Raw genomic sequence first — 22,815 nt, forward strand, 5'->3', positions numbered from 1 at the left:
ATTTTCAGGGAAACACGGTACCATGTAAAAGCTGTAAAATCAAGTTTGGTCACATAGTGACCTGCTTTACAGCTATCACCACTTATTAGCATAATTGCCACTCAATTTCAGTCATAACTGGAGGACTACCTTAATGCATTACACAGCGACCTAATTTAACTGCCATACCTTACTTTTTCCATTTATTAGCTCGGATCTAAGCCATCAATGCACTGAATAGATTTTTGGACCAAATTTATTATTTTTTAAAAAACCCTATGTATTTATTACAACTCCATTTATAGTAATAATAAATGAAAAAAAAAAAGGATGAGGAACTTTGTACAAGAGTTATGTACAGCTTGCAAGTAAAACATTCTTTATTTTACAGTACAAACATTTAGCAATTCGAGTGAACTGGGCTGACCAAATGTTGGTCGTCATTATATATCCTTGCAAAGCACCGTCATACAGACATTTATGAACGTATTATTTGGGTTAAAAAAAAACAAAAAAACAAGACAGTGACAAAGTTTAAAAGTTACAAAAACAAAGCAAGAACATTCAAAGGTTAAAAAGCAGCACAGGATCCTTCACATAGAACAAGGGTGGGCAACTACAGCCCCTTTACGACCGACGGACTTCAACTCCCAGAATTCCTGAGCCAGCATGGCTGGCTCTGCTCTGGAATTCTGGGAGTTGAAGTCCACAAGTTGTTTAGGGGCCAGAGTTGCCCAACCCTGATTTAAGAGACAAGTCTTGCTTCAGCTCCTAGGAGTCTCTTTGCTCAGAGTTTCTTCACTGTTTTCCCCAGATTGGCTTTTTTTAAAAAAATGGCACAATTGAACAGGAACACCAGACTTCGTTTTCATTTGGGGTTGGGGTCAGGGAGAAGTCTGGTATTATAAGCTTTCACTTTTATTTTATTTTTCTTTGACATTCTCTGCTACTGTCAATCTTCCTTTCCTAGTTTGTTTTAACTTTGGTGTTAAAATAGGATTTTTTTTTTTTACAGCGGTTGCCGTGGATAGCCTTGGTTGAAAAATATTTTCAATATAAAAGTGGCCCCTGGGATCAAATGAACCAGTACCTTTTAACGAATATATCAATGTAAAATACAAACCCTCCTTTGTAGCCTCATTCAGCGCAAAACTGAACGAATAAGAACACGCTTTACAATCCCTATGAGGTATTTCTTAATAGATTTGACTGGGAATTGAACTTCCTAACCTGCCTATATTTGGAACATGTGCTGAAACATTCCACTTACAAAAAAAAAAAAAAAATCAATTCCTTTATAAAGAATATATTTCTTTAGTGGTCAAGCTGTTTTGATTACTCCTTTCCTATTTTAAAAGTATTTCACACATTTAAACCCCTTAAGTAAAAACTAGCAATGTTGTTAGCATGCTTCCATGGATTTTTACAGGTCACTTTTATTTAAAAGGTTTTTTTTTTTTAAAAAAAATTAAATATTGGGTGGTTGTTGTTTTTTTTTGCAAAAAATGTGTCCTGGGGGGAGAGGTTTATTTTAAGAAAGATCATTTTAAAACCAGCCACAAAGCTTCCTAAAACTAGTTGTCCTAGCTTTATGTCTTCGCCGAAGCAAACTAATCACTTTTTAGAATGTGAGAGAATATGAGGAGGTGGAAAATGTTGAAATAAGACAGCTTTCCTTGCCTATGGACCAGAGGTGGTATTCAGCCGGTTTGCATCGGTTCGGCTAGTGGTATTCAGCCGGTTTGGACCAGTTCAGCTAAACCGGTAACGGAAATCGTGGGTGCGCCTGCCTACCCTCCCTGGCGCTATGCCATCCTATTTAGGCACATTTTGAAGCCATGTGCAAGCACAGCGCGCATGCGCTCACATTTGCAAACTGGTAGGGAAAGTAAGTGAATACCACTTCTGCTATGGACCTGCAGCTATCACACATCTGATGCGCAACAAAAATTGTGGCGTATTGAAGATTTCCAAGGAAAGGTGGAATAAATGGAAGGAGACGTAGGCTCAGCCACATCAAAACACATTATCTGCAAAGGTAGCTGCAAAAGTATACTACTTTTATAGCCTTTGACATGATCAGACTAATCAAATTCATTACGGTTGTTGTAAAGGGTTAGTAGGTCTCTTTTTCAGTGCATCTCGATGCCTGCCTTTCTTAAAAGTCTGAGGATGAATCTACCATTTTTCTGAGCTTGGCTGCCCACTGAAGATATATCCTAGCACCTGATGAGAACCTCAAGAACCCAACAATTCAGGTCTGAGCCTATTAATATCTCTAGTATTGGAATGGATCCGTTCCATGGCTCTGCAGCTTACATTTCCCTGCTGGGATGAAACTGTTATTGTGAGAAACATGAAATTATGGAGAACAGGAGGAAACCTATTTATTTGCCTATTTACTGGCAAATCAAGCCTGTAAAGAAGATACTGTTTCATGACATTTGCATGGAGCCATCCAAACAGGATATAAACCTTGGGAATCCTTTGCCTCTAACGGAGGCAACTTCTGGTTCACAAAGAGCATACCTAGTTAGAGTACTTTGCATTTATGAATCCAGAAGGGGTTTAAAAACTTGTGTCCCAAAATCCGATAACGGTTAGCAATCAGCACAAAGCGAGGTCAATCTTATCTCCCAGGGACCGTTTTAAAATCTCTGCGTGATCTTCAGTCCCAAAGTTTGCAATTCAGAGCATCCTTAATAAAAGTTTTTTAGCTGCTCCCTGTCTGCTTTATCAAAAAAAAAAAAGCTGAAAACTGGTAGCATTGGAGAGTTTCTCACATTTTTTTTCAGTAACATATAATGAAGACAATTGAGCAACCTCTCTTCGTTTTATATATATATATATATCTCACCAAGATTTTTAAAAATCAACAACGTCAAGAGCTGAGAAAATATTTTGACAAAGAGGAAGGTTAAAAAACGGGCATTCACAGTGTTTCAGGCTTTAAGAATTGAAAGTTTTGCCAGAGAGCAGGAAGCAGTATGTTGATGTCACATGCTGCAAAATCTGGCTACAGCGGGATTGATGTTGCCCCAGTGAGAAGCAGCATTTCCAATCAAGGATGCAGCCAGACTGGGGGAAAAAAGTGTTTGCAATTTTCTTGATAAAGAAAAAAAAAATTAGCATGGTTTAAAATACAAGCTGCCTGTGGCGATTCAGTGCACATAGAATCACTGAATGAATTGCAAGGCTGTATGTTCTTTTTTTTTCTTTTACATTAAACTAAGAATCCAACGTTCACTTTCATAAATATGCCACCTATGTTTTATTCTTTGTGTGATTTTAAAAAAAAAAGTAGGGCCCCTCTTTGGGGGCACTGAAGTCTACTGAAAAGCTGGGAGGTTTTTTCAGAGGTAATAACCCTTGTCTTGGGTCTGAAAACATCACTGACATGGTAGGAGAACTAATCCGATTGTACTGGCAGGAAGAAATGAAAATCATTTCTTGCATACACCCATAATTTCTCTGTCTCTCTCTCTCTCTCTCTCTCACACACACACAGAGACACACACACACTCACAAGGAGCCTGATCACCAAGGACTCAGACCCTGGGACTCTACGCAAGTAAGGAAGAAGGAGAGACCCCAATGGTATGTCTGTTCCCTCTCCTGTTAGCAACAGAAGCAAAATCCCTCAATTTTTGGAAGAAGGGAAGATGCTAACTCCCCCCCTCATTGAAATGGATGACTTTTCCAATCTTGCAAAAGGTTGTATCTTGTGCCAGGAACGGGGTTGCGCACGGCGTAGCGCAGCTGGAGGGAATGGGGATTTTGCAGTATCCTTCCCCTGGAGTAGGGTGGGAATGGAGATTTTGCAGCATCCTTCCTCTGGAGTGGGAATGGAGATTTTGCAGGATCCTTCCCCTGGAGTGGGGTGGGAATGGAGATTTTGCAACATCCTTCCTCTGGAGTGGGAATGGAGATTTTGCAGGATCCTTCCCCTGGAGTGGGGTGGGAATGGAGATTTTGCAACATCCTTCCTCTGGAGTGGGGTGGGAATGGAGATTTTGCGACATCCTTCCTCTGGAGTGGGAATGGAGATTTTGCAACATCCTTCCTCTGGAGTGGGGTGGGAATGGAGATTTTGCAGCATCCTTCCTCTGGAGTGGGAATGGAGATTTTGCAGGATCCTTCTCCTGGAGTGGGGTGGGAATGGAGATTTTGCAACATCCTTCCTCTGGAGTGGGGTGGGAATTGAGATTTTGCAGTATCCTTCCTCTGGAGTGGGGTGGGAATGGAGATTTTGCAGCATCCTTCCTCTGGAGTGGGAATGGAGATTTTGCAGGATCCTTCTCCTGGAGTGGGGTGGGAATGGAGATTTTGCAGTATCCTTCCTCTGGAGTGGGGTGGGAATTGAGATTTTGCAGTATCCTTCCCCTACCATGTCCACCAAGTCACGCCCACAGAACCGGTAGTAAAAAAAAAATTGGATTTCACCACTGGCTTGTAAGGGGTCCCCACAGGCTCAGGGAAACACATGGCTGAGTCAATTGTTGCCAAGGCTCCTTAATTCAAATCTGTGTTTTCTTGGGACTCAGTGGCTGCTCCCTCAGTCCAGGAAAAGGCGCTGCTTCTTGAAGAAATTGCTAGCAGGTAGCGGAGGTGCCTCCCACTCCAGGTCTCAAGTATCTTTGTCCACTTTGGATTCAACTACAAGACATTTCTACAGCTTTGGACAAAACCACCTGCAACACTATGATGGAACTTCAAAATAGCGACAAAGAGCTGGTAATGTAGTAGAACACCTGGGACAATTTCAGTGGCGGGAATTCCAGGACATGTTCAGAAGTGTGGGTGAGCATGACTGTTTTGAGTGCGCCGACAGCTCCATTTTTTGTAGGAAACAAAGTTCTTGGTGTACCGATCTGCCTCAACAGTTTTCTTCAAGTTTAATTCAATTGCTCCCATCAGAGTAAAAAAAAACATTAAATTACTCAGCTCTTTGCAGATATTTTTTAAATGCTGCTTTGTGGTTTCTGTCCTTTTACTCTTTTCCTTGTTTTTGCCTTCCTCTTTTTTTTTTTTTTTTTTTAAAAAGCCACTTCCTCCTTTTTTTGTCTTCTTTTTTTTGATATTTGGCTCATTGAACAGTAACATCTCCGGGTCCTTCCGTTTCCTTACATGCTCAGTCCCTTCACGGATTTAAGGCATCTTCTTGTGTTCCATTTGGAAAAATAATAATTAAAAAAAAACTTTGTATACAAACTTTTTTTAAAAAAATTTTCTTATGTCACAAAGCAGCAATTTCTGTTTTAGGAAAAATATATAAATAACCTCTTTGCTCCCTCCCTCCTCTCCCCCATTCTACAAAAGGCAACTTCCCCCAGGTCAAACTTTCTAACTGTACACAGGAGAGTCTGCTCCCAAGCAACACTATTTACACAGCTGAGCTGGACGCAGTTGAGGTGGGGGGCTTCCCTCATGAGGAATCGGTGCAAGGAGAAGGGGGCGGCGGGTAGAGGTGGTGTGTGTAGCTCCGCTCTGTGTACGGGGAGGGCGGGCAGCTTTCATAGTTCTCCTCTGCGGACAAGTACTGGCTGCGTGGGGTCGGTGGCGGTGGCGTGGGCTCAGAATCGTAGTTGAGGTCGCTGGCATAACCTTTGCCCCCCACGGTCATCACCCGACGGCTGGGTGCGTAGTCACTGTCACAAACGTCGGTGCTGCACGGGGTTGTGGGAGGTGCAAAATGGCGGTAGCTGTACGGCCTGTAGCTGTGCAGAAAACATTAAGAGGCGTGTGAGCATCAACATCAGAAAACAGCCGAAGGTCTTCTCGAGCCATGTGGCGTTGTTATCTGTTGCCACCAAGGAAGGACATGTCCCAAAAGGTGCTTTTTTTTTTTTTCAAGAGACAACTGGACTTTCTGGTTTTTCTTTGAAGACATTTCGCTTCTCATCCAAGATGCTTCTTCAGCTCTGAAGCGTCTTGGATGAGAAGCGAAACGTCTTCAAAACTCCCCCCCAGAAAGTCCAGTTGCCTCTTGAAAAAGCACCTTTGGGACAACAGTGATCTGGATGACTAAGAATCTCCGTAGACATTCAAGGAGGACATGATTTTTGGATTGACTTCCTCTTACAGAGTGGGTGGCTCTTAAATGAGATGGAAGGTCAACCTGGCTCCGTGGGTGTCCTCCATCAAGCAGGCTTTCAAAAACAGTTTCCTATTTCCAGGAATTGCTGTAGCAGCAATCAAGCCAGAAGAATTTCATGCCTTCTACAGAAAGCCTGGCCCCGTGGTCCATCTTTTCTCCAGATGCAGCGCAAATCGCTGCCAGAAAATATCCTGAACCTATCGGACAAGTATCACAAAACTCAGACTGGGGACATGAGGACTTACCTGTACGACCTGTGTGTAGAAGGGCTGTTGGACGAATAACCAAATTCCATTGTGTAGCGGGAGTCCTCTGTTGCTGGTGATGGAGGAGGGTTCAAAATCTTTAAAGGGAGAATAGAGGGAGTGTCAGTTTTACCGTATTTGCTCAAAGGAAATGTTTTTCTCCACACCAGGAAGGCCATACTGAACATCAAACTGAAGTTTATTACATATACTATAGCACTGCTTTTGTAGAGGTATTTTCTTTTTGTTTATTACATTTAAACCTAATTTCTCTCCCCTGGTGTAACTATAAGCCATCTTTCCCATTTGGATTCTGACAGTCTTCAGAATAATTTGTATTCTGTGTCCCTGTTACTTTCAGCTGGAATTGGATCCTTTAAGGACGTATTTACTTAATAACTTGATAAATCACTTTTCTGCTTAAGAGCCAAAGCAGTGCTTAGTGCAGTGTTTCTCAACCTTAGCAACCTTTAAGATGTTGGGGACTTCAACTCCCAGAATCCCCCCGCCAGCACATTGACAAAGTCCACATGTCTTAAAGTTGGAAACAGTGACACAGAAAATAATTTTTTAAAAAATCAAGAGTTATATCCGTTTCTTCTCAAGTCTCACGATAAATCTTTCTTATAGTACGTTTTCCTCAAATGACGTTAAAACAAATCCCAAAAATGATCTTTACTTTTATTCTATTCATTATATTTATTTTCTACCCTTTCTTCTTGAAGCACCAATTCTTCATAAATAAAATTTAAACTGGCCAATAAGAGTATTTTGTTCAGATAATTTCAACACAGCCAAGAATCCTCCACCAATATACAAATTAAACATTTTAGATTAGCCAGGATCCCGTTCAATTACTCCACTAGATCTCCACAATCACGTTGGAGTTTCCACAATGATCAATAGATGCCCCAACGATCAGTATTAATCTGTTAAATTTAAATTATCACACTATCCTTCCCTCCCACAAGGATACTTAAGAATTCCACCCCCCTTCCCGCAGTATTTTAAGCAAATGCTCTGATCTGCACTTTTTGAAAGAGTACATAAACAAGATATACTTTAGGATTCGCATCTATGGTAACTTTCTTGGCACAACCACCCAAACCAAAATGCAAAGTACCAAAAGGCTTTTTAGTGGTTTTTCTGACCAAGAGGTCAAGGTCTTCCTTCTGCAAGTCCTAATTGGGAAGCCAGGAAAACAGTAGTTAAGTTTCCACTAAGATCTTTGATTAGTGCCCTTTGCCCATTGTTAATTGGTTCAGATTTGGAATTCTGTAATTTAAAATTTGTCCATGTATTTTATTGGTTTGGGAAGAGCTAGCAAGCGAGCGAGCGAGTAAGGAAATAGGGAGGAAAGGAGGGGGGAGGGAGGAAAGAAATAGGGAAGGAAAGCGGGAAGAAATAGGGAGGGAGGGAGGACTTAGTGAAGGGGGAAGCAACGAAATAGGAGGGAGGAAATAGAGAGGGAGGAAGGGAGGAAAGAAGGAAGGAAGAAGGAAAGAGGGAGGGAGGGAGGGAGGAAGGAAGCTGAGATTAAAATACCAGTAGAAAGTGTTTGTGAAAGAATATAAGTAATGAGAATATGCCCTTCATCATAAAATGCTGCCAATAAAGGGAAGTAGGATAGGGCAACATGATTAATCTTAATTTTCACGCAAACCTAAACTCACATTTTCTCCCATGTTATCCATATGGTTCCATCAACTTTACTGAATTGCTTCAGTTTTGTGTTGAGAATTAATCTTTCAGATTTAAGATTCCAAAAAAAGAAAAGAAAAGGGGGGGGGGGTGTCTCTTACTGGAGGGAAGTAGGTTCCTTTGATGCTGGAGGAGCTGCTGGAGGACGCCCCGGTGACATGAGCTCTGTCATAAGGTGGGCCGCTGCTTCCTGCCATGATGCTAAGTGAACTGATCACAGATTTACCGCGGGACATTCCTAAAGAAAACCCAAGGGAATTCAGTTAAAGACTAAGGAGATTTATTTAAGGATCATTTGTCCAACCTAATTTAAGAGGAGTCCTGTTTACTTTATGATCATAATGACGCAGAGGTCATTCTGAAGATGGATTTCCCAGGACCGATGGAGCAGGGGTGAAATTCAGCAGGTTCTGACCAGTTCTGGAGAACCGGTAGCAGAAACTTTGAATAGTTTGGAGAAACGGCAAATACCACCTATGGCTGGCCCCAGAGTGGGGTGTGAATGGAGATTTTGCAATATCCTTCCCCCAGGAGTGGGGAGGAAATGGGAATTTTGCAGTATCCTTCCCCTGGAGTGGGGAGGGAATGGGGATTTTGCAGTATCCTTCCCCTTCCACACCCACCAAGCCACGCCCACAGAACTGGTGGTAAAAAAAATTGAATTCCACCACTGCGATGGAGGCATTCTGGGGAACGAGAGAACTTAAGACCACAAAAAGATGTGTCTGAAGAATCTGTTTGCCCTCCCCTCTAATTTTACACACTAAGGAAGAGATACAATTGATGTGACACTTTTGCCTTCCCAAATGCAAGTCACAAATCTGTAGCCTTTTTTATAAGATTTCCAGCCACGCTGGACATTTTCTTAATGTCCTAAACTAGCAAAATGCTTTGCTGGATTCCCTCAATGCTCCAAAGGTCGTAAGTGTGAAAAATGGACGTAAGTCACTTTTTTTCAGTGCCATTGTAATTTTGAACGGTCACTAAAGGAACTGTTGTAAATCGAGGACTACCTGTATAAATCTGACCTGGAAGAGATCCAGAAAGGGAGCTTGGGTGAGGCACATAACCCAGAGGCACAGAAGACGGTCCATGGACAACGTAGTCATTGGTCATTGTTTCTCCATCTCCTTTCATGCGTGGGCACAGCACTCTCTGACAAACGAAGTACATCGCACCAACGACAAAAACTGTAAGGATCACACCGATGATGGAGCCAATTGTGTTGGTGGCAGGTGGGGCTGGTTCTTCGGTTGTGTCTTAAAAGGAAGGAGAAAAATCAAACTTAAAAAAAAGACTACAGCTCGGTAGAACTTCTCTATTCCTTAATGTCTTATGTCCATATTTACCCATTTGTATAGCTGTTTTACTATTATCCTTCTCATCTTTTCTACTATCTTCTCTAATAGATATCATTATAGAATATCAGTATTATATCGTTAGTATGAGAGCTTATGCACCAGAGAAAAAATATAGTATAGAATAGCACAGCATAGTATAGCATTAACATAGTATTAGTTTAGTATAGTTTTGTATTCAGATAGTATTAGTACGTTCTATTTTATTCTATTGTATTCTATTCTATAGAGCCGAGGTGGCACAGCGGTTAGAGTGCAGCACTGCAGGCTACTTCAGCTGAGTGCTAGCTGCAGTTCAGCAGATTGAATCTCACCGGCTCAAGGTTGACTCAGCCTTCCAGCCTTCCGAGGTGGGTAAAATGAGGACCCAGATTGTTGGGGGCAATAGGCTGACTCTGTAAACCGCTTAGAGTGGGCTGTAAAGCACTGTGAAGTGGTATATAAGTCTATTTGATATTGCTATTGCTATATTCCTATTCTATATTCCTATTCTATATTCCTATTCTATATTCCTATTCTATTCTATTCTATTCTATTCTATTCTATTCTATTCTATTCTATTCTATTCTATTCTAGCTTATCCCTCTCCTTTATTCTATTTCTATTCTTTACTCTACTCTACTCCTATTCTCTGTTCTGTTCTGTTCTATTCTAATCGTGGTGGTGCAGTGGTTAGAATGCAGTATTGCAGGCTAACTCATTGCTCACTGTCGGGAGTTCGATTCTGACCAGCTCCAGGTTGACTCAGCCTTCCATCCTTCCGAAGTCAGTCAAATGAGGACCCAGATTGTTGAGGGCAATAGGCTGATTCTGTAAACCACTTGGAGAAGGCTGTAAAGCACTGTGAAGCGGTATATAAGTCTAAGTGCTATTGCTATTTCCATCCCATCCCATCCCTATTATTTCTATTTCTATTCTAATGTGTTCTGAAATCTGCCCAATTATATCAACGGAAAGAGGGACATACCATGAAATAACTGACCTGTTTCACTATATTGATACTTGACACAAAAACTGAATTTTAGTAAAGCTGAGTATCTTCACACATGAGTAGCCTTCCGTGAGATACAAATTAAAGCAAAATTACACAGAACGAATCAAACTGAGGGGTCCTTGGTGCTCTCACTCTCCCTTGGTTATTTTCTTGCAGGTGTGTCATTACCCAAATTAGGTAACATCAACAGTACAAATCAAACCTAACATGCCATGTTTCGTTGCACAGAGCAGAACACTGTCAGCATGTGAAGGGCTAAGCCTGCCATTCAGCAAAGCAAATTTTATTTTTGCATGCTGCTGAATAATTCTGACTCCCTGCAGCTTACAACAAAACAAAAGACAATGAAGCGAAACAAAGAAGTAAAACATTAAAAACATATAACCATATACATATGGGTATACTTACAGCAGCCCTGTTCGTCTGAATTGTCATTACAATCTAGGCTGTGATCACATTTCTTGTTTTTCCCAATGCACTGACCACTCGCACACCGGAACTGGTCAGTTAAACAAAGCACTGGAGGGCGGAAAGCAAATCCATCATTAAGGGACGAGAAAAATATTTAAAATTGCAAGTTAGACGTTCAACAGATAAAGACATAAGACAAGTAACCGCATCGGTAAACGTTTTAGACTGAACAAAAATAACTTCCTTATCTTGGATCGCCTTTATTATTGTATACACCTGATTTCAAATTTTGCAGCTTGCTGTTTAAAGGTAAAATTTCCCCAGGGAAGCGTACAATGAAAGGTACACTTTCAAAGCCATGATCTGGCAAAACTAAACATGTAAACTAGATTAATAAGGAATTTCAAAGGGGTGGATGGCTTATTCAGGGTGAAAGTGGACCTCACAGTAACTTACACTGCTTAGGCTAATGCCAGCATTACAAACAATGCCAGAATTGCATTGCCAAGGAACAACAACAACAACAAAAACAATGCGAGTTGCTGGCCACAAATGCACAACATCTCCCCCCAGTGGACAACACAGCCTACTACAACTAATCCTTGATTTAACCATAATTGAAAAAGGTAGTCCTCAGCATACAACAGTTCACATTCCAAGTTACAACAGCACTGAAAAAAAATGACTTATGACCATTTTTTCACGTTTATGACCGTTCCAGCATCCTCGCGGTCCTGTGATTTATATTCGGATGCTTGACAACTGATTCACATTTATGACGGTTGCAGCGTCCCGGGGTCATGCGGTTCCCTTTTGCGACCTTCTGACAAGCAAAGTCAACGGGGAAGCCAGATTCACCGGACAACTGTGTTACTCATTTAACACACACCTGTGATCCACTTTACAACTGTGGCAAGAAAAGTCGTAAAACGGGGGCAAAACTGACTTATCGGCTGTCTTGCTTAGCCGTGGGAATTTGGGGCTCAATTGTGGTCGTAAGTCGAGGACTACCTTTAGCAATCTCTACTTTAACAGTAACAGAGTTGGAAGGGACCTTGGAGGTCATTTAGTCCAACCCTCTGCTCACACAGGAGACCTGTACTAGGGATTCGAACCGCTGAACTGCTCAGGAACATGGAATACCTTTGCATTTCTTTTCGTCTGAGTTATCCTGACAATTTGGTTCTCCGTTGCACTGCAGGGCGGCATCAATGCACTGCCCGCTCTCACACTGGAACTGGGAATCGGAGCACAAGGGGCAGTTCTTCTCATCACTGGCATCTTCACACTCCGTGAACCCATCACAACGCCAGGACACAGGGATGCAGTCAATCTCTCCTGTGTAACACGTGAACTGTTGCGGGGAGCAAGTTGGAGGCTCTGTTGGGGAGAGGGAACTCTCTATTTTCAGATGCAACAAAAACAATAAGTGAAGTAGCTGTCTAAATACTGTGTATCTCAGCACAAGCTGGAGTTACGTATCTGGAAATTGGGGATTTGATTGAAACATGCATTGCTTGAACTCTCTCTGCCCGGGACCAATGTGTTGCGGCCCATACGCGGCCTGTGCAGCTAGTAGCTGATTCAGACAGCGAGGAGGCTGGTGGGGTGCTGCGCCAGCAGCCTGTGCAGCTGGCACTCGAGTCGGACAATGAGGAGGCTGGAGAAGATGTGGTGCCAGAGGCGGGGATTCAGCCAGGGCCTTCAGAACCTCCAGAAGTTCCCATAAGTGAAGAGGAAAAAGAGGAGGAGCCTTTTCTCGATGCACGGGCGCGCAGAGCTGCCAAAAGGCAGGAGTGGCTCCTCAGGGGGAGGTCTCCTCGAGAGTAAGGCTTGGGGCTAATTGGCCACTCCCTGAGCCTATTTAAGGAGGAATGCCGACTGAAGCAATTTGCAGGGAACAACTTCGTTCACATACCTTCGTGTCTTTGTCTTGCTTATCTTATCAGCTTCCTGCAAATTGCTTCTGGGCATTCTGCCAACCACAGTAAGCTTTCAGTATTATTCTTTGAATTCTTGGCGGCTGTTAATGCAGTTAATTAACAGCCGTTGTTGTAAAAAACTGGTTTATTTAGTAAACTAAGGTTTGTACAGACTTTGTGTGTGCTGCGTTCTTTGGGTCCGTAGCTAGGGCAGAACACAATGACTCTAGGAACCATAGTTGTACCTCAATATACAATAACAATAGTGCTTAGACTTATATACCGCTTCACAGTGCTTTACAGCCCTCTCTAAGCAGTTTAAAGAGTCAGCATATTGCCCCCTCCTAACAATCTGGGTCCTCGTTTTATCACGTCGGAAGGATGGAAGGCGGAGTCAAAGCAATATGCTGACTCTGTAAACCACTTAGAGAAGGCTGTAAGGCACTGTGAAGTGGTATATAAGTCTAAGTGCTATTGCTATTAAAATACAGCATTGTTACAGTAGCCAGGAGACCACAAAGCTATTGCAGAGTAGTAGTTGGGCTTGCCAAGGGGACCAGCCCTTTTATATGACACGCTTGCACACTTCCCAAAGTGTGCCACAGGAGGGCGAGACAAGTGGCTCTTCCTGCAGCATCACCCAAGGCTTCCAACCCTTCGCAGAACTGCCTTGCAAGCGAGCACCACAACCGGGAAGGTTCAGAGTCATCATGAATTTGCCTGCCTGCACAGAGCACCAGCTCATCTCCCCACCGAAGTGGTACCCATCTATCAACTTGCACAGAAGATGTTTTTGAACTGTTAGGTGGACTGAAACTGAGGCGAGTGACGGGAGCTCATTCTGCCATACAGTGCTTGGGCTCGAACCACTGATGCTGAGACCATCTCCAGCATCATTAAGCCACGGAGCCACCGCACCTCCTTCTACCTAAATCAAGAATACCTTAAGGAAAAAAAGTCTTACCTCCGCAGGAAAGTTCATCTTCAAGAAGGACTAGATGCATGGGACAGGAGCAACGTGTAGTTCCATCGTTTTTTATAATGCAGATGTGAGAACAGCCACCGTTATCTTGGGAGCAGGGGTGCTGTCCTGAAAGATGAAGAGCATTTACAGATGGTATTTTATATCTCAAACACCTGTTTGCCTGCTTTTTTTTTAAATCAGAGAACTATAGATTTCAGACTGCCTCCTAGAAGTGGCTCAAAATCTCCATGAAGATCAGCTACCTCTCCATTATCAATAATTCTTTGAAAAAGTACAAATGATTTCAGCAAGAAGGGCAAATGTAAGCGCAAACTTTAGCACCAAAACATCTTTTCAATGTCTTGGAATGTAAATGCGAAGCTATCTCTGCATGATGACATTTCTGGGAAGATTCTAAGGTCAGCATAGTATCCCAACAGACTTAAGATGGTCATATTGTTAAACTGACTGATGCACTTTCCTTCCAAAGAAAGTTAAACAATAAGAAATGAGCTGCAAATCTAACATTTTCCTTGGGGGGGCCAGGGGGTTTCTTTCTAGCAATGCCTATCATTCTGATAAAGCCAAAAACAGATGTTGCAAGGCTGATGCCAAAGTTTCATATGGGAAGGGACAAATCCCACCTCCAAGAAATATGATTTTAGAACGTTAAAAATCATAATGTTATCAACTGAGCTTAAAATTACAATCTAAAAAACTGAAACATGTGAAGTCTCTATGCTGTGAAAAAACAAGAAACGTTGTAGTGTCCCAGCCAGGCCATTATGAGAACATGAGTAAAGAAAGGTCTGCTTTCTCAAAGTATCTCACCTGCTAATCTCATGAAAATATTATTTTGCATGGGATCTACTATAAATGGGAATCTTCTAACTAAGCATAAGAGCTTTCAGACCAGTATTTCTCAAACTTGGCAAGTATGAGATGAATAAACGTCACTCTCAGAATTCTCCAACTAATAAATTATAGGGAAGCTGTTTTATGAGAGATAACATTTAAGTTCTTCCTTCGGTGTGGTGAAATACTTATGGCAGGGTTGTCAAACTCAAGGCCCGTGGGCCGCATATGGCCCGCTGGGTGCTTAGATCTGGCCTGCAGGGCCAGCCTGGAAACAGCAAAGGACCAGCCCGTGATACCTCTGCCAGTGAAAATGGAGCTCAGGGGGCCGCACGCAAACAAAAACAGGACCAGCAGAGGGCTGCAGGAGGCCGTCGCAGCCAAAAACGGGGTGCGGGGGACCGCATGCAGCCCCCCCAAGCCCCGTTTTAGCTGGCAGAGGGCTATCAAAACAAACTGAAAACAAAACAAAAGGAGAAATGTTTACCCTTTTGCATTTCAGCATGCAAGAAGGGACAGGAAAGGAAAAAAGGAAAGACAAAGAAAAAGAAGGAAAGATAGGAAGAGAGCAAGGAAGGAAAAATAAGGAAAGAGGGGAAGGAAGAAGGAAGGAAAAAGAAGAAAAGGAAGGAAGGAAGGAAGGAAGGAAGGAAGGAAGGAAGGAAGGAAGGAAGGAAGGATATAATGTGAGGGATGGTCTCAGGGAAGTCCTTGTCACTGCGTTATTTTATTTACCAGCTGAGCTCATTATTTCTGGACTATCTGACTTTCCGTACCTTGCCAAGAATTGTTATCAAAAGCTACTACGCATGTCCATCCACCCACATTCCTTCACTTACTTCACACACTCTTTCCTTTGTTCTCTTGCCAGGAGTGCCGGTTGCTGGAAAGCAACTGGCCCGATTTATTTTTAAAAATGTAACAATTAACTTTTCTTAGTTAGTGAAGTGTTTTATTTTCTTTATAACAAATAAATGAGTTTTATTAGAAACTTTTCTCGCGTTTCTTTTCAGAATATTGCAACTTGGAATAAGCCTCGATTCATCTCCTCCTCTAAACCAGGGTAATTAGTCCCAGAGCCAAACATGGGATTAATAAATGCCCTGACAGTCCTGCCTTAGCACTTGGCCACCACAGGTGCCCCCGACTGAGTGACATAGAGCTGGCCATACCGCCCTCCCCTGGCCCTCTGAGGTCAAACACAAACCCTGATGCGGCCCTCAATGAAATTGAGTTTGACACCCTTGACTTACGGTATTCCTGCATGTTGAGTTCTTTAACGGCATGGATGTCACTCAGCTGAGCAATTCGAGCCTGAACCTTTGTACGTCCCTCTTGGCGAGTCACGTCAATTTTCTCAATCATCTGTTGATGACGATCAATCCAGTAAAGCCATTTTTCAAATACGGTCAGGCCTATAGGCTGCAGTATGTTGGAATCTTCTAATACTATCCGATTTGCACCTTTGAAATGGGGGGAAGAAAGGGGAAACTGAACCAAAACAAAATATTTTTGACTTCACATATGCTGTGACTGCGTCTTAATGTGAGATGCCTAAACCATAATGCCGAATGAGCTCAATAAAATGCACAACAGCTGTAAACAAATTTCAAACATTCCAAGTTTATGTTTGGAAACAAAATGTTACAAAAGATTTGTCTTCTCCTTAATAATGCAACATCTCTGGAGCTGATTGCCAGAAGTTTCGGCATAAAGACAATATAGTTTGCATAAAAGATATTAAATTGATGGGATATCCAGTCACAAGACGCAATGCAGACCTTCCACGACTTTAAAAGTGGACTACCCAGATCCAGTCCAACAACAATATCAATATCAGCAACCAATAAAAGTTCCTGATTTAAGTTGATTAGCATGCATTTCAACAGAAAGTGAAAGGTAAGTATATTTAACATGTATCTAAAATTGATCTAAATGGAACCACACCTGTTTTGAGATATGATAGCATCCCTGGGGGGAAAAAAATCTTTCTAGCAATGCCTATCATTCTGATGGAGCCAAAAGCAGATGTTGCAAGGCTGATGCCAAATTTCATATGGGAAGAGACAAACCCGACTTCCAGGAAATATGGTTTTAGAACATTACAAATCACAATGTTATCAACTGAGCTGAACATTACAATCTAGGAAACTGAAACAGGTGAAGTCTCTATGCTGCGAAAAAGCAGAAACGCTAGACTGTCCTAGCCACTCCAGTATGAGAATATGTGGGAAGAAAAGTCTGCTTTCTCCAGGTATCTCACCTGCTAATCTGAGGAAGACATTCTTGCTACTATCCAGAGGTGGGTTTCACATAATTTTACCACCGGTTCACTGTGCACCAAAAATGTGAACTCACGCACACGCTTGCTTCACTTGCGCCCCTTCTGCACATGTGCTTTGCTCGTGCTGCAGCTTGCATGCCACTGGTGGGTTGTCCCTGGTTTGGACTGGTTCACAAGAACTGGTAGTAAATCTGGCAGGAGGCCCCGCCCATTGCCCCGGATGTCATCATTGGCGATCTGCACATGCGCAGAAGCAAGGTGCACGCACGATCCCGTTCCGAACCGGTAGTAAAGGTAAGTAGAACCCACCCGATGCACACGGCTTAGAAAACGTGGCTAAATAGGACGGCATAACCCCAGGGTGGGGGTGGGCCACCCACAGGTCGCTACTACTGGTTCGCCCAAACCGATCTGAACTGGCTGAATGCCACCACCTGTTCTTCCACTGTTCAAAAGACTCTCCCTCCAAACTCCAGGGATTATTTTATTCTATAGTATCTTCTATTCTGAATAGAATTGGGGGCATTTGAAGAATCACCGGGATCACGTTTGTACTGGTTTGTAATTCTGACTCATCCCATTGAAAAGGAGATCCCAACTTTCTTGACAGGGATTGAGAAATGTGGGGGTTTTTTTATTTTTTAAAAGGAAAATCAATGGTTCCAGCTCTCCCACCAATAGAGCTATAAGGTTCTCTAAATCTCATCCAACCAAACCGCAAGATGTAATTTTCTAACCACAGAATAGGTCTTCCAGAAACCCCAATTATGACTTGTAAATGTGTTCTATCGTACAGGGGGAAAAAAAGAGAGAGAAAGCGAGTAAGAGGCTTCGTAAAAATGCTCTTGTGGTTTAATGTAAATCACTATTTGTAAAGAAAGCAGAGGTGGGAATACAGGTAGTGCTTGACTTATAACAGTTCATTTAGTGGCTGTTCAAAGTTACAACGGCACTGAAAACAGTGACTTATGATCATTTTTCACACTTACAACCTTGGCAGAATCCCTGTGATTGTAATTCAGATGCTTGGCAACTGATCCATACTTATGACCGTTGCTGTTTCCCAAGGTCATGTCATCACCTTTTGTAACCTTTTGATGAGCAAAATCCATGGAGAAGCCTGATTCACTTAACAACCTTGTTACCAATTTATCCACTGCAGTGATTCACTTAGCAACTGTGGCAAGGAAGGTTGTAAGATGAGGCAAAATTCACTTAACAAATGTCTTATTTAACAACATAAATTTTGGGCTCAATTGTGATAAGTTGAGAACTACCTGTACAGGAAAATCAAAACCTGAAATAAGTAATAATGAAAAGAAGGTAGAAAAGGACTTTTGCAAGCCACAGAGTATTTTTTTTTTTTTAATTGCTTGCCCAAGTTGCAAAAGGAAGGCTGCAACGTCTTGATCAGAAAGCCCAACTAACTATTCTGGTCAGTTTAACTATTCTGGTTACTGTTTTAATGTCTGTTTATGGTTATTGTACAGGAGATTAGCAAATTTCCCTATTTTCTCTGTAATAGGCAGTGCGCTAATTTGAGTCAAGGTAACCCAAGAGGAATACACAAATCGTTACAAAGGTAACTAGGAATCATCCATGGAAAAGCTGCAATTACACCGTAATAGGGAAGAGAACAATGCTGGGCTGTATGCATGATTAGATTTAGCATCGTACATTTGGGTTCTTAGATTAGCACAGTTAAACCATGGCTCAATCTGGAAAGCGTTGCATTGCAAGCCTAAGTATAAAAGGAATGTTGTTAGAACACAACTTCTGTAACAAGCAGTTTGCAACACGGTTTGATTCTCAAAAGGAAGGGTATTAATTAGGGGGATTAATTGAAAGCAAAAAAACCAAACCAAAACACTTTATCCTACCAGACAGATCGCTGCTCTCGATTCTCCGCAGGTCGGAGTCTGCCCAGAATAACTTCCCCAAATTGTTATCGACGGCCAAGGCAACGGGTTTACTGAGCCCGCTGGAAAAGAGGACCTCCCGTTCAGTTCCGTCTAATGCCGCCCTTTCAATTTTAGGGGGAGATCTTTCTTGGAAGTTGGTGAAATACATGTACCTGCGAAATGAAAGACGATCAAGTTATTTCACGCGTGGTCTTTCTATCCTGTCCCCTACTAAATCAGCAGGCTGGATATCGTTGAACTGCTTGTGGATGCAGGGAAGAGAACACTAACTAAAACAAAACAAAACAAAACAAAACAAAACACAAGAGGTGCTGGCAAACAGCTGATTTTGAAATAATTAAATGTGATGCACATTGGGTGGGAGGCAGAGGTAGTATTCAGCCGGTTCGGACTGGTTCGCCCAAACTGGTAGCGGAAATCACGGGTGAGCCTGCCCCCCGCCATCCTATTTAGGTACGTTTTTGAGGCTGGGTGCATGTGTGGAAGGCACGCACACCAGCAAAGCACATGTGCAGAAGGCCAGGCGCATACGTGGACGGGGCACATGTGCGCACATTTGCGAACCGGTAGGGAAAGTAAGTGAATACCACCTCTGGTGGGAGGCTATAAGAAAATCTGAAGCTCAAGGTTGAATGAAGGTTCTGGAAAAAGACAATTCCACACCATTGCCAAAGAAGCTACTTGGAGTTACATGGAATTCAACGTTTTATTTTATTTAAAATTAATTTAAAAAACACAAGAAAGTTTCCTTCCAATTTTCTAAAGCTACATGTTTTGATGGTATCAGTTACTTAGGGTTCAAAGTTTGAAATGCAGATAATCTTTGATGTCATTTTTTTAAAAAAAAAATAAGAACTGTATTGTATTTAAAAAATAAACAGAAAAGCTGCATGTTAAAAAGCAGCTAATATCTTAATCTGTTAATTATGACTGCATACATAATTTTAAGCTCTCATTAACGAAGTACAGTTCATTAACTAGAGCTTAAAAATCCACCAACTGTTCTGGATTTTCTCTCCCTTTGCTTTGTAGCAGGAAGAATATTTTAATTTTTAAAAAATTCTGTGGTTTACAAAAAACGTGAGACTAAATAGTTCCTAAACATTTTATTTAATCCTTCTGCTTCTATAAAGATTAGGAAGCTGCTTAATTTATGGAGGATTCTCCTACTCATTTATTTTATCTGTATTACACACACTATTTACAAAATTGTGCTACATAAATCCTTTAGTTTCATAGATGAAGACATCTTTAAAATTCTTAGATGTTATAAAAACAATTTCACATTTCTGTACTGATTTATTATTACAATTATATGCATTCTTTATTATAAATATAGCGCCACTGATTTTAACTTCTTTATTCCATGTTTCCTTGGACCGGCTTTTATTTTGTGTAATATAGTTTAAATCAAGTGTTTTCCGACACTTAAGAATGGAACTCTTAAGCAACTTAGAAAGGTAATAAAAAATAACTCCCACTATTTTAAGTTTGACAAATTTGAAAAGGGATATAAAAAACATTTTGTTCATCATTTCCCCTTCTTTCTCTCATGGCTTCCTAAATGCTGGTGCTTCTTGAAGTTTCTAGAAATCAAAAGTGGAAGCAACAAAAAAATGGTATCAATTCCTTGAGTGGTTCCTTGTTTTTCCGCATGTTTTACACACCTGAACTAAAATGTGCATAACCATTAAAGGCATAAAACAATATGTCATTTGTTTAGATAATGCACATTTTAGAACGTGAGTGTTAGCGCCTCAGGATTTATATTGTGATATTGATTTTCTTTAAAGCATTCAAACATAAAATGGTTGACGTGGCACAGCAGAAAATAAGAGCAGGAGATAAGTCAAGTGATAAAAGGATCTGGAACTGGAATGTCTAAACATTTCCCATCCTGCAACCTACTTACCCCTTCTCTGGATTCACAACGATAGCTCTGGGCCGATCCTGTTCGTTTTTCAACACCACGCCCATCAACCGTCCATCCAGCCGCGTGACATTGATGACGTTTGTGGCTTCACAAGTCCAGTAAATGTAACGGCTGTAAATATCAATACTCAGATCATATGGCTGGATATCTAGATTTTGGTTGGGGACGGGACTCATCACAATGGTAGAACTCTGGAAGGAAGGTACAAGATGCTTCAAGGACTCCATCAGAAACAAACCGGAACTTGGCACAGAGCTAACTTAGTGTGGGACAAATTATATAACTCTGTCATTCTGTCAACCTGCTACCCTCCCCAAAATATTTTAGACAGTCCCACCAGCTAGGATACACAATGATCAGTGGTGGTGAAGGACAATGAAGTTTGTTATTCTTCGTTCTTCTTCACTGAACAAGAAACAGTAAGAGCAACAGCAGAATAAATGGTGAAAAAGGAATCCAACTTTCCCTGTTAAGCAAATATTGATAAACTCTACAATTGACAGTATAAAAATACTGTATGTGATACATACTTTTTTATATTAAAAAAGAAAAAAATATTGCTAGAAATGCGAACACAACACTAGACTGCTTTGATGTTTTTATCACTATTTTATAAGCCACCTAAGGTTATGGAACGTAAGATTGATGGCCATATGTATAAATCTTATAAATGATACGTAAATAAATCTCAAAAAAAGTTGAGCAATTCTTTTGGCTGCAAAAGAATAAAAATACCAATTCAAGTGTTGAGAAACAGTAGATGTGTTAATCCCACCTGTAGATTCTCTTTTAGGTTTGTGTTGGGTTTTTTTTGGCTACCTTCCACAAATGGGAGGATTTGTGAAACTTGAAACTTTGACAAAACACCAAATACTCAAAAGAGAGACACACTCAAAAGAACGTAAATTTTAAAAGTCCTGTTTAAATTTCAGACCAAAATATGAGACAATACTGAGAAGAAAACTAAGCTACGTGAGTTAATCTTTCACTCCCAATCTGAATTTCCCAAACCAAGAGGGGATTTTTTAAATCCCCTTCAGGCAGTTACTAGGACAATACACATATTCTTACGGTAGACATGACTAATCCCCAAATTTCTGCTGCTAAGCAGGACAGTTGTTAAGTGAGTTTTGCCACATTTCATAACCTTTCTTGCCAGAGTCATTAAATTAGTAACACTGTTGTTAAGTGAATCTGGCTTCCCCATTGACTTTGCTTATCACAACAGGGGATCACATGACCCCAGGACATTGCAACCATCACAAATCCATGCCAGTTGCCAATTGTGTGGATTTTGATCATGTGACCATGGGGATGCTGCTATGGTTTTAAGTGTGAAACATGGTAACTCACTTTTTTCAGTGCTGCTGTAATTTCAAATGGTCACTAAATAAATTATTGTCAAGGACTACCTCTAATACTGTAGGTACACTAATATAGGCCTAATCAGCTACCAAGACAATTTACCCAAAAGTCCATTTATATTACTTACAAGATCCAAGGTTCCTTCAGTTATAGCCAGTGCCACAATGGATATTTAAAGGGTTGCACTCATTTTATGTTTCTACCATAACATCAAAAACTTGGGCTCTTGAGGTGTTTTTTCCATGATTACAACATAAGGAAATGTATGGATAAATGTTTTGAACTTAAAGAAGTCAGTGTTGCTTTGAATTATATTCCAAAATCATTAAATCTGAGAGTTTTAGGGGAATTTTGATTATATCGGGCACAGGAATAATCAATATTCAGTACTAATTAACATTCAATACATGTGATTTGATGCAGTTATTAAATGAATAAGGGATATATTTTGGTGATATATCAATTTACTACTTTTTCAAAGTTTTTTCCTGATTTTTTTGGGGGGGGGTTTGCCACATGAAAAAATTGAAATTGAATGTGTCCGTTCAGAGCTCATGGCTTAAAAATTCAGAAACTGGACTGATCCTGTATCTACTTTTCAAGAAGCTAAAGAATTAAATAGGACATATTTAAACAAAGATCTTTTGAAAACTTATTTTGATGAGCTTTATTCATATACCTTTAAAACATTTATACAGTAAAATTAAGCTCTACCTAAACTCAACACTGAATTTGCTTCCTCTATCCAAAATTAAGATGTTCCTGTTTTCAGCTGATTTCCATCT

The 22,815-nt window shown here is 41.1% G+C and overlaps 1 protein-coding gene across 4 annotated transcripts in view; it reads right to left on the bottom strand.

Moving 5' to 3' along the window:
• Positions 1-4,984: 4,984 nt before the first annotated feature.
• LRP6 (LDL receptor related protein 6) overlaps positions 4,985-22,815 on the bottom strand; it is an 81,790-nt gene continuing 63,959 nt past the window's right edge. For 2 of the 4 annotated variants that reach the window (XM_034440373.3, XM_087873304.1), the window contains 10 exons: positions 20,645-20,856; positions 18,691-18,884; positions 15,780-15,989; positions 13,672-13,797; positions 11,929-12,165; positions 10,783-10,893; positions 9,051-9,281; positions 8,124-8,260; positions 6,322-6,419; positions 4,985-5,696 (listed from right to left, as the gene is read on the bottom strand). In XM_034440373.3, the coding sequence (XP_034296264.1) occupies positions 5,405-5,696; positions 6,322-6,419; positions 8,124-8,260; positions 9,051-9,281; positions 10,783-10,893; positions 11,929-12,165; positions 13,672-13,797; positions 15,780-15,989; positions 18,691-18,884; positions 20,645-20,856 (1,848 nt within the window). In that variant the 3' untranslated portion in view covers positions 4,985-5,404. Of the gene's footprint in view, positions 5,697-6,321; positions 6,420-8,123; positions 8,261-9,035; positions 9,282-10,782; positions 10,894-11,928; positions 12,166-13,671; positions 13,798-15,779; positions 15,990-18,690; positions 18,885-20,644; positions 20,857-22,815 lie in introns of all 4 variants that reach the window. The other 2 variants (XM_034440372.3, XM_087873303.1) reach the window with 1 other exon arrangement.

This window comes from Pantherophis guttatus, chromosome 7 (genome assembly GCF_059756535.1).
Source record: "Pantherophis guttatus breed Tessera chromosome 7, ASM5975653v1, whole genome shotgun sequence".
Lineage (NCBI taxonomy): Eukaryota > Metazoa > Chordata > Lepidosauria > Squamata > Colubridae > Pantherophis > Pantherophis guttatus.